The sequence below is a fragment of the Pagrus pagrus genome, assembly GCF_965226575.1.
Source record: "Pagrus pagrus genome assembly, chromosome: 1".
In the NCBI taxonomy this organism is placed as follows: domain Eukaryota; kingdom Metazoa; phylum Chordata; class Actinopteri; order Spariformes; family Sparidae; genus Pagrus; species Pagrus pagrus.
The window spans coordinates 23,665,590-23,677,980 of NC_140185.1; the positions used below are offsets into that span (position 1 = coordinate 23,665,590).

The 12,391-nt window shown below is 44.0% G+C and overlaps 1 protein-coding gene across 9 annotated transcripts in view; it reads right to left on the reverse strand.

Annotated features, from left to right (window-relative positions):
* The window catches only part of zfhx3b (zinc finger homeobox 3b), a 344,728-nt gene that overhangs the window by 7,039 nt on the left and 325,298 nt on the right, over window positions 1-12,391 (reverse strand). For 8 of the 9 annotated variants that reach the window (XM_084357811.1, XM_084357810.1, XM_084357812.1 and 5 more), the window contains 4 exons: window positions 11,173-11,309; window positions 10,400-10,600; window positions 6,115-6,238; window positions 82-5,637 (listed from right to left, as the gene is read on the reverse strand). In XM_084357811.1, coding sequence (XP_084213937.1) covers window positions 82-5,637; window positions 6,115-6,238; window positions 10,400-10,600; window positions 11,173-11,309 — 6,018 coding nt within the window. The remainder of the gene's footprint in view (window positions 1-81; window positions 5,638-6,114; window positions 6,239-10,399; window positions 10,601-11,172; window positions 11,310-12,391) is intronic. The other variant, XM_084357815.1, reaches the window with a different exon arrangement.

A 12,391-nucleotide genomic window follows, 5' to 3' on the forward strand; every position in this document is an offset into this window, starting at 1 on the left:
TTAATTTTAAAATCCCATCAGCAACTCTGCACCTCAATTTTTAGCTGTATATCAGTGACTGAAAGCCAAATGCTGACGTACCTGAATTAGATGAGTTAAAGCTGGAGAGAGAGGGGCTGCCAACCCCTGGCAAAAGGACAGGTGGGATGCCTTGCAGATTTGGATAGGCTGACTGGAGATTCAGAGCCTGCATTGCGGGGTTATCAAACATCCCCTGCTGCTGCATGGCCTGCTGCTGTGCCAGTCCTAAAACTTCATTGGCCTTCTTAATGCGGTCCATCTCTTGCTGGGCCATAAGTTGGCGGACAGTGGCGGGGTCAAAGTATTCTTTTTCCTTATCGATCTGGCTGCCAATGGTATCCTTCACTTTAGAGATGTGTTGCTGGGAGAAGATGTGATCACGAATAGAGAGGCGAGCACTATACTTGACACCGCACAAAGTGCATTCAGTCTTCGGCCCCTCGTAGGATGTCTGATTTATTCCGAAGTGCTTGGCCATGTTGAGCTTTGCCTTTTTCTCCTTGGCACGGGCATTTTGAAACCACACCTGAACCACTCTCTTTGGAAGTCCAATATCATTGCCAAGTACCTCACATTCCAGCATGGTGGGCGTCCTGTAGTCGTTAAAACAGGATTTCAACACTTTCAGCTGGAGGTTAGTCATCTGGGTTCGGAAGCGCTTTTGGCCAGGTCGATCTCCGCTATCAATGCTCCTGGTGCCTGAGGCTCCAGGACTTGGTGAGCAGGGGTCAGCGAGGCTGGACGTCTCACTGTGGTCAATAATATGTTCATTTTCATAGTCCTTAGCATAATAGCTTGTTGCAGGGCTTACCAGCCCTGAGGACATCTGGTCATCATTTTCAAGGTTAGGGGCTGAGCCCATAGACTTAGACAGGTAGTCACCACTATTTTGGCTGTGCTTTGCATCAGCACTGTCATTATCAGCATTGGCCTCATCACCTGTGGTTGTGTCCGTGATGGCAGTGTTCACAGAAGAACAGTCGTCATTATCCAGTTTGCTCGGATCAAAGCTGAGGTTCACAGAGGACATGCTTGCCATGGCACTCTCAAAATCTTCCATTCCCTCAACTTTAATGGATGACGGGCTCAGTAGAGCCCTGGGAGACAAATCCATGCCCTTGTTTAATGGTGACATGGAGGAGCTTTGTCCATCACTGTTTGATGGGGCCAGTTGGGAGTAACTTGCTGCCTCTAGAGCATCCATTTTTATTTGCATGCCCTCCTGTTCAGGTAACATACCAGCAAGAGCTAAATTATATCCAGCACGTTTGGCTTCATGCCAGTGACGAGAGCGAATGTGAGCCTCTAGGGCGGTTTTTGCTTTAAAAAGAGCTCGACAAAAAGGGCACCTACGATGAGCCTGAGCTGGCCCTACTGCTCTAAATTGGCCTTTTCTCTCTCTGGCTCTGGTATTTTGGAACCAGACTTGCACTACTCTCTTTTTTAATCCCACCTCATGAGCAATGTGGTCGAGCATTTTACGTGTAGGATTTGAATCTAATAAATACTTCTGATAAAGGATCTCTAGCTGCTCAGGAGTGATGGTGGTTCTGAGCCGCTTGTCTCTTTGTGGCTCTTCTCCGCTATTTGTGCTGTCGTTCTCTCCTGGGCTTGTCCCAGCTTTCTCCTCTAACTTCCTCTTCAGGGAGTTCATGGTGGAGGTGGGGGTGGACGGAGAGGTGGCAGAGCTGCTGGGGATCTGTGGCATTGCCCCCGAGAGCAGCTGACTTGCCAGGAGAGGATTGCTGGGATCAAACAGCATGAAAGACATGTCAATTGGACGGTCGAGGAATTGAGGGTGGATGAATTGATTTTGCACAGAAAGGAAGTGTAATTGCTGGTGTTCCTGCCAGTGCTCAAAGGAGGGGAAGCCAATCTTGCACTGCTCACACTGGTAGGGGATCATCTGTTGTGCCAGTTGTTGTGTGGCAGAGGTCAGGTGTGCATTGAGGCTCATGTGAGAGCTTTGCGATGAGGCCTGGCTTGTCTGAGAGGCTGAGGGACCACACTGCTGTTGCTGCTGAGAGAAAGAAGGAGATGAATGTTTGATGGGCTTGGAAATAGTTTGAATCTTCTCTTCTCTTTGAGGTCTATGGTGTTGTGCCTCAGACTGGGGTTGGTGCACAATTTCCTGCTTAATAGAGGTTTGGTTTTCTCGTGGATCAGCAGAGATTTCAGGCAACTGCTTGGGCTTCTCATCATAGAGGTTTGAGCTGCTTGCTGGTGATGCCTCCTCTTTCTCAGCGGATGGTAGGTGTGAGAATGCTGAAGTGGAGGGTGGAAGCGGGCAGAGACTTGAAGAGGAGGGCATTGGGGTGTGACAGGAAGACCCAGAGGGAGTATAACATTCATTGAGATCCTGTGAATCCTCATTTTGGCTGTCATACTGTCCATCCTCATCTTCATCTTTGTAACACAGCTTCTTTTGGTGTTTTATTAGATCGAATATCCGCTGGAAAACCAGACTGCATTTCTTGCACTGGTAGTTCAGATTTGAGGTGCGAATATAGCGGTCATTTGACAATTCTCGCCTTTCACCCTCTTTAACTCCTTCGCCCTGGTTTTCATAATTCTTCCTTGCCTTCTGGCGAGCGTTTTGGAACCACACCACAATAACACGTGTGGGGAGGCTCAGGAGGTTGGAGAGCTGCTCAAATTCATCATCTTTAGGGTAAGCATTGGCATCGAAGAAGTCCTGCAGCACTCTCAGCTGGTAGTCAGTAAACCTCGTTCTGGATGATCTCTTACTTCCATATAAATCTTGTTTCTGAGGCTCAGGGGAAGGAGGTCTAGAGTCAACTTTTGTCTCTTCCAGAGTTGTTGTTGGTGGATTATTGAAATTGTATGGTGAGTCTTTGTTGCGCTGCCGCTCTTTGAAAAGGGTGTTTCTGAACCAGTGCTTTATAACTTTTTGTGGGAGCCCCGACTTGTCTGCCATTTCTTTAATCTGCTCCTCATTTGGTGAATTGTTGATATCAAAGTACTGTCGCAGGACCCTCAGCTGGTCGTCAGTGATGCGTGTCCGTGGCCTCTTGTTCTGCTGCTGCTGTAACATGGCTGGTGTAAGCTGCTGTTGATAGAGCTGGGCCAGGTCTGAGGCCAGGCTTGGCTCAACAGATGATAACTGGGGAGGCATTTGACCGGGCAAGGACTGGAGAGACATGGGCTGCATCATGAGCGGTGAGAAGAGGGGCAAATCCATTGGCATGGAAATTTGTGCCATTTGGACTTGTGGCTGTGAGGTTGGTACAGTTGGAGGTGTAAGTGAGGCAGCAGAGACAGGGATATTTGGAGTGGGAGCTCGTTGGGGTGGAGGAGGAGGTGGAGGTGGTGGAGGAGGAGGTGGTGGGGGAGCAGGAGCAGCCTCTGGTGTAGGGGGTCTCAGTGGATAGAGTTTATCATAATGCTCTCTGTATTCCTTGGCAAATCTCTCAAGGGATCGAAATGGAAAGAAAGCCTGGTGGATATGCTCCTGGTGACTCTTTAGAATCAGTATGTTTGAAAACAGCTTGCCACAGGCTTCACATTCCAGTTTCTCTAATCCCTCAATGGGGTCCACCACTCTTGTTATCCCACCTGGACCACTTGATCCTGTAGGTCCAGCTGTCTTTTTCTGAGCTTTCTGTTTATTTTCATTGTACTGAATTACTAACTCAAACCCAAAGTTTTCCAGCAGGGCTTTCGTTGCGTTTCCTCGAGCATCTGAAGCAATCCTTGGCGGAGGCAAGCCAGTATCGTGGTTCATGTTTATTGAGATATGCTGAATGTCCTTCTTTTCTTTTGACTTGCTGTCTGCAGAATCTTTGTTAACATAGTCCTCATTCTTTTCAGCGGTATCCTTCTCTCTTTGTATTTCTCTGTCTTTCTCATTTTGAGAGCATGAATGTCTCTGCTTTTTTTCCACATGCTGGAGGAGGGATGCACTCTGCTGCAGCAATGCCATCTGCCCCTGTGCCTGTGCGTGAGACTGCTGCTGTTGTTGTTGCTGCTGCTGTTGTTGCTGCTGCTGTTGCTGCTGCTGTTGTTGGTGTTGCTGCTGAAGGTGATGGTGCATCAATTGCTGCTGCAAGCAACTCTGCTGGGCCTGCTGGGCTGAGTTTTTAAGATCTTCCAGCAGTGAGGAGGTGGAGGATCCTGCTAGGCCAAGTGAGTTACTGAGGCTGATCTCTGGGTTCAGCTGAAACTCTGCGCCAGGGATGTAGAAAGGGAAGAGCAACTGCTGCTGTTGTAGGGGGAGAAGTGCATCAGTTGTCATTGGGAAGTGCTGCAGAAGTGCTGGGTTGAATAGCTGTGATTGTAAAATAGCAGCCTGCTGCTGGAGCTCTTGCTGAAGCTGGACTTGAGCTTGGGCTTGAGCCTGTGCCAATTGCTGTTGTTGCTGAAGCTGCTGTTGTTGTTGTTGCCCCCTCGCTGACAGCATGTCATACTTAGACTTTTTTACTTCATGGTTCTCAGATGGTGAAGAATGGCAGCTTACTGAAGAGTTTCCTAGGCTCTCAATGCTGTGAGTCTGGCTCATATGGTTTCCTCCAAGAATACTCTGAGCTGATTGAGACCCAGAAGAGCTGTGGTTGTTAGAGCTTGTAGTTGAGTTGCTAGCTGGGCTTGGACTAGATGTGGAAGTGCTGTTGCTGGACCCCCCGCCACTTAAACCAGTAGCACTTGCAGAGCTGGTGATCCCTCCTGCTGCTTCAAGTTTGGCTGCCCTGGCTTTGGTCTGGTGTAGAACAGAGCGCATGTGGATCTCCAAAGTCGAACTCTGACTATAGGCCACGTTACAAGTGCTGCACTTGAATGGCTTGTTGTCAGGGCTACTGGTTGGCTCAGGCTGGCCAGTAGTGGACTCCTGAAGAGCCCTCTTCACCTTGTGCAGGTGGGAGACAGAGTTATAGTGAACCAGAAGAATGTTCTTCTGTGTGAAAGACTCTTTGCATACAGTACACTTGAAAGGACGAGATGGATCCAAGAACTTCTCCATAGTAAAGTTGGGGCCCTTTCTGAATGGCAAAGCACGTTTAGGTTCAGATCCAGAATCTTCCTGCAGTGAGCCAGAGTCACTTCCTGTTGGGCTTTGTTTTTCCTCTGGGTCACTTTCATCTCCCTCTTTGTCATCTTCTCCCAGACTTCCAGGCTCCTCACCAAGGGATGGGTCACCCATCACCATAATGTCACCGTTCATCAATAAGCCTCCATAAAGCTGCTGGATATCAGCTTCACTCAGCTCCAGGTGGCTCGTTTCTAAATGTTTCTTCAAGGCCTGTAGTGTTCTGAAGCTTCGCTGGCAGAGGCAGCACATGGTGGCTGCCCTGATCACATGGTACTGCGAATGGAGCTGCAGCTTCTCCACAGTCTTGAAGGCCAGGCTGCACTGGTTACAGCGGTACTTGTAGACATGGCGATCTGAAACAGGCAACTGGGGCCTTTTGTTGTGAACTTCATTGAAGTGCATCTGGAGGGAGTTGGAGGACTTGAACACTTGATTACAGCCTTTCTTCCAGCACAGGAATCCTGTGGCATCGTCCCTTTCTGACTGTTGATCTTCCAGAGGTGACTTACGGGCTTCAGTTATATCTGTAGGGAGCGATACCCCCTTCTCTGGATCAGTATCTGACGCATCTGTGAAAAAAATAAGCCAAAATAAGAGAGCAATTCATTAGGTGCCTACATGTACATTTGCAAAGGTTAATTTTTACACGGTATTGTCAATAAAGACATTAATTGTGTGCGTACGCCTGGGATTGTGAAAAAAAAATGAAAAAGCAGTGACTAATTACAAGGCCCGTGAATACCAACTGTCACTCATATTGTCTTGTTGTGAATGAAGACATTAGCATGAGTAAGTCCTTTGTCTTTTATTACACTGTCTGTGAAAAATGTAATGAAACCATTACCAAAACAATTCTTTTGTAAAACACTAAATCACCTGAGTAATGACTCTTTACTTCCAGTCTGTGTAATAACTACTGACTTAATATTGCACCAGTGTGGGTGTCCACAGCTATAAAGCGATAAATCTTTGTTCGGTCTCATTTACTGTACAATATAAAATACTCAAAAATAACCTCCAAACTTCAAGCAGAGTCATGTACTAACCAGCTTGCTTCTTCGTATCTTCAGAGTTAGAGTTGGCTGTGGCATGAGGGGTGCTCTGGGACTCTCTTTCTGGACTCGGTACAGGTATGAACATGCTTGCTGGCAGTGCTTCACTTGCTGTTACCTGGAAAAACAAAGCACAAAGAAATTCTAGCATGAATAATCTCATTGAGTGGACACAACAAGATACAAGAGGGCACACAGAGTAGTTACCAAGAAAGAGGTTAGACGGATTAATAATGTGTGCTGTAACTGTTACATCATTGACAATAAGCATAAAAGTGAAGATAGTCCACACTCTCACATATTTGTATATTACTATTTTCCTTTGCTTTGTCATGAACCAATTTAAGGTCTGCTGTATCCAATTTAGATGATGGACCTCGTGTCATACAGTCCCACTGACAGCAAAAAGGTTATTAGGAAAACTAATAAAATAGGACTGATGAAAAAACTCTTGAAAAAAAACTACTGTAATAAACACTTTTAAAGCTAACTTCAGAGTTCTCAGTAGTATGCTTGTAAGTGCCAATTAAACGAAAAATGATTCCATTTGAGAAGAATTGCTAAATCAGACCACATGCTCCCTAATAAAACAGTAAAATCAAAAGAAAAACAATTTCATTGCTGACAGAAGGAAATGCATTTTAAATTCGAAAAAAATAAAACCTAATATTTTTCTTTTTACTTTTCTAATTGGAGCATTTCAAGGACGAATAAGTATTGATTGAAAAAGTACAGAGAGGAACCCGGCTTCTCCCTGCTCTCGAAAGGTTGGAGTCGATCATGTGTGAACGACAGCAACTCCTGCTGCCTCCCCCCAACTTTCTTCCTATTTCTCACTCTGATAGCCTCTTTTCCGGGCCCAAAACCTGATAATTCATCCCAATCGCTCATTAACAGTTCCCCTATTTAACAATAATCATCGGCTGAAACTAGGTGAGGCTGGAAGATGAGGCGCTGTCTTTTTCACCTTCCTTCAATTAACTTCAAACAAACAGAGTAATCAGCTTCACTCTACGGGCTGCATTTCAATTCTCACCACCCCACAGTGTCCCTCCTTTCTTTTTTGCTGCTGAATCTCAATTTTAGGACACTTTTCAACTTTAGCTCCAAGCCTGAAAGACTTATAGTTGTCCTTTCAAGCAATATCAAAAATCTAAGTCACTTCCATTGTTGTGATATCCCTGGTTAGATTCTGGAAGGGGCTCTTTATCTAATTTTTTTTCTTACTCTGGCCCTCCGCAAATCAAATCAAAGATAGCAAGTAATAATTGGTAAATTTACATACAGTACATACACATAATCGATTCATTATGATCCAAACTTCCCAGTTGGTCAATACCTGATTGTTCAGTACTGATATAAATGTCTGATGGTTGCTACTTTAGTTAATTTACCATATGTACCATATGTTTTCTAATTACTCCTCTAATAGGCACAGTGAGCGTACTGTAGCATGTCATATAGCCTAAAGGCAAGATCCAAATAGAGCAGAATCATTCTCAAGCAACAGGAGCACCAAGGTTAAAAGGAGAATTTAACATTTTCAATCACAAAGAACATCGCCATATGGTTATTGCGGTCACAAATTTAACACGAAACATCCGGCCATTCCCTTCTTTGTTTTTGTTACCTCTCGATCCGTTCAAAATGAAAAGTGGAAAATGTGAAGATGAATGCAACCAGCACGGGAAGTCACAAAACAACAAAAAAAGCAATCATTTACATTACAAAGTGGACTGTTTCTAGACAACTGCTTCATTAGGCGATTAGTGGAAAGAGCAGAGTATCCCAAGGTCACTTTTAATTTGGACCGCCTAATTGGCAAACATAGTTCAAAATGGCTATCATCCAGCCAGACTCAGAATTAATGAAGCACAATTATTTTCATTACCCCTATCTTACACAGACAGAAAATGAGACATAGAGTGAGAGAGGGAGGACTGGAGGAGTGTGTATATATATACTTTGCTGTATATACGTACTGTATATGAGACAGAGAGGCATGAGAGACATGAGGTGGAGAGGAAAGCAGGGAGGAGGGAGGTGCAAAGAAGATAGGTGGATGAAGGGATGAAGGGTGGGAGAGTGAACGCATCATTATGCATGCTTGGCAAGATATAAAAGTCACCTATTTCAGAATTAATTAGGCTCCTCTCTTTAGACATGTGAAAAGGATAAAGTACCTTTCCATCTGCATTCACCAGTTATAAAAAGGTGCTAGCTTTAATGTGTGTTATATTACCTCGGCTCTATCACAGCCCGCTTGTAGTGGTTCAGTACATTACTACCTCTATAAAAGAAATAAATATTGCTTTCTACCATACTAATGTGCTTGCCATTTACTTTCTAGATGGGGGATGAAGATGGCGAGGCAGCAGACAGAGCAATGTTTTACTCTGTGATTGTCCGGCAAGCCATTTAGCTTCACAGGATAGAGCAGAACAAAGATTTGCTCAGTGATTTATAAGAAAACAGGGCAAATAAAATTTTATTTCCCCTTGATGAGCATTAAAGGAAGCAGAGCGAGTATTCTCTCTCGGTAGAAAAGGCTGCACCAGTGCATTGCAGTTGATATAAATCTAACTTCAAGACCTGAGTCAAGTTAAAAACAAAGCAAATTTTGAGCGGAGCTGAACATTAAAGGGGCAATATGTAAGGATTTTAGTTAAAGAAATGAAAACATCTGCTAAAATGATCAACAGTATTTGAATAAACGGCAGTTTTGACATTGTGATGTCCTTGTATTGTGTTGCAGAAATATTTACGTTAGCATGCTAACCAGCTAGTGTCTGTCTTTCCCAGACCAAAGCTCCTGTGCTAGCGGTGTAAACATTTACACTCCCCTGGTCCCCAAGCTCCCAGTCTGAACTGCTAGCTGCACAGCTAACTGAACTAACTAGCCAAGGACAGCTACAGATGGCAGCAGTTAGTGGTTATTCTGGTGACATGCTGCTTCCTATGTGTTTTGAGTATGAATATGACAGGAGGCCAATTCTTATATATTGAAACAGTGTTTTGTTTTCTACACAGTCTATACATATTTGTTTTTTCAGGTTTTACATATCTATATTATTTTGATAGTCAATTAAATTTGTTGACATTTTATAGCACAAACCACTAATCAATTAATCAAGAAAATAATCCACAGATTACTCATGAATGAAAATAATTTAAAGTTGCAGGCCTACTGAGCACTAAAACAAAATTTAGATCAGTGTTTTGTTTTCTAAACAGTTTATATATATTTGCAGTTTTTATGTGGGACTTTATTTCAGCCTGTTTTCTAGCGAGTAATAACATTTCCATTGCTTTTACTTGAAATTCATGAAGCGAGGAAGCTGTTCATTAAATTTTGATTAATCCGTGTCACAATTGTTTTAACATATTCATAATGAAAGGCTTTGTTTTGACTCGCACACAGGTGATCACAGACACGGCGAGAATGTCAGTGTAGTAATAAATGAACTGGGGCGCCAAGAGACCTGCTCATCTTGAAATCATCATCAAAAAAAAAAAAAAAATTCCAAAAACAGATTATGAGTTCCCCTCCCCAAATGACTGTGATTAGAAGAGAGCTGTAAAAGGGCTCTCTGATGATGGGCACATTAAGACAATGAAAAAGAGGAGAAAAATATGCATCTCAAAAAGGCCCAATCAATTCCAATGAGCCAATGGGATTGCCTGCAGCCATTTCACAATTAACAGCATTCTTTGTGTTTGATAAAGGACTGAATGTTGGCAATTTAGAGGAGGGAAGACAGGAATTACAATTGTTCTAGCTAGGCAGCCTCTCCGGGGGGAGAGATTGATTAAGACCGGGTGACTCATCTCCTTGGCATTGCTGAATCCTTCCACTGGTCCTTGACCTGACCCACAGCCTGCAGTCTCACTGGCCATAATGTGTATGAATAATATGTTGGGCCTATATAGCACAGCTTTGACCGACTGTGGAGATAATTACAGACACAATATGTGACAGAATGGATAGAGCTTACCCAAATGGCAAGGCCATATATTTGTTCATCTATTGTGCTTTTTCTCCACTGAAATTCCCAGACTTATAGAAACTTTTGATAATGCATTACCTGAAGTACTTGTGCATTCTATTAGTTATAGTGCTGGATGACCAGAATAAAGAGTGTGCTAAGCTAACGCATGCCAACACAGGCCAACATCAAGTAACCTTGAAAATGCAAGCTGGTAAAGCAAAGGATTCAAAAGCATCGCTGGGTGAGAAGAAATGTAAAACTGAAAACCGATCACACAACACAGGACTTACTGTGGAAATAAGCTTATCAACACAGTCAGGAGCCACGCTGTGGAGGTGTGTGAGGTGGAACTGCAGGTGGATCTTGTTGTTGAGCATGTCCTGGCACAGGGGGCAGCGTAACATGGGCTGGACAGAGTGCTGCGTCATCACGTGCATTCTGAGACGATTCAGGTCCGTGTTGGTGAACTTGCAGTAGGGGCACTGGTACATCTGGGTGAAGGTAGAGGCAGGAATCGAGAAAGAGAGAGAGAGCGAGGGGAACAAAAGAACAGATCCACAGAGGGTTAATAAGGTGAAATGGGAGCGGTGAGCATGGTGGGCCTGCTTGTAGAGGAGCTGCAGATCAGGCGGAAGATTTCGGGCCCCCTTCCCTCGAGCAGGCAGATCCCTCTGATCACAGACAACTGTGTAATACTGAGCACCACTGAGTCTTGGCACCCACTTCAAAGTGCTCTCATCTGTCAAATACTATATTGATTTTCCACCTTATACACAATTAGCAGTGCAACTGCGGCAGAAAGGTTAAAATAATTTTGAGTAGATTGAAAAAGAAGCCTGCATGATATAAAAAGGGTCCGTGAGATAGCTGACTAACTAACTAAATAGCAAAAAATTATCAGAAGTATATTTCAAATTTCTTCTTTTAATTGATGTGCAAGTTCCAACCTTATAATGAGGGCTAGGTAATTGAGGACAAGATAACCTTTAGCCTGAAACCCCTAATTCAAAGAGCTTTATGAACATCTGAAGGCATCAGAACTCTGTGTTTGTGTTATTCTCACCTGCTCCCCGGCACTCTTCTCAGCTGTCCTGGGACGCTTCGAGGAGAGCGGGCTCTCGGAGGTCTCTGACCGGGAAGAGGGCCTCTTGGAGGGGATCGGGGAATCTGACTGGTGCCGTTCCAAGTGGCTGGACACTGCTGAACATTCACACAGACACGGAGGGATAAAGAGAGGAGAGCAGACATGTCAAGACAAGGTGAGGACTTGGCAGCCTGAGAGCAGGTCAATCAATAACACTGTGGATAAAGGGCTTTGAAAATGTCTTTCTTAAATGTGATATAACTGCTTTTAATGGGAATTGGGCAGGGAAAGTGTCGTTACCCTCCCCATTAAAAAAAAAAAAAAAAACAGATTTGTTTTAGTCTTCTCCCCATCCTGCTGCAGGGAAACTCACAGCAAACGTCCTCTGATGGGCCGTCTCTGTCAATGTTGGCTTGTCAGGATATCATGCAACACCGCAAACAGCTAATACAAATATTCAGTTGCCACAGGGTGCACCTTTAGGTTTCACATCACCCAGAGTTTCTGAACTTGAGACAAGGTAAACAAACATGCAGTGAGAATGGTAGAGAGATCCACATCCGGATAAAACTTGAAACACAACTTCTGTAATTACTTTTACTCAGAATTTTGAAACTACAGTCGTGTGTGCATTGTAGGGTGACAACATTTTGTTTGATTAAGTGATCCTGATGTTGTAAAATGATATTTAAGAACAAAGCTCAACATTTCTACGAAAGGCCTTCAACCAAGTCCTGGTGCATTTAACTCCAGTTTGTCCTTATTGTTACAGAAATGATTCACAGGAGCTGTAGAAGATGGTAGAATTCAGATTTTTGATATGTTGACCAGTAGTCACTGTTCCACTTAGCCAAAATATGTATTCATTCACACTTGTATTCAAGTGTGATCAGAGCAGGGTTCAAGAAACAATTTAAAAATAAAAACCAAGCAGTGCCTACAGTTTGACCCAGCTCGGAAAAGTCCCCAGCTTTTTGCAACCAGCCAAGCCTTCTCCAGCGTGTTCTAGTTCTGTGCAAGTGGACCGTGACAAAGAGAAAAACAAGGACAGCAACATTAGAAAAACTCTTTTCAAACCCTTGCGCAAATCTCCATCTTTCCTCAAAGCTAGGTTCAGAACGACAACGAGACAAAAAAACATGCCACTGGGCTCAAAGATGGCCTCAGACAGACGACTTGTCATACTGAAGCATATTCA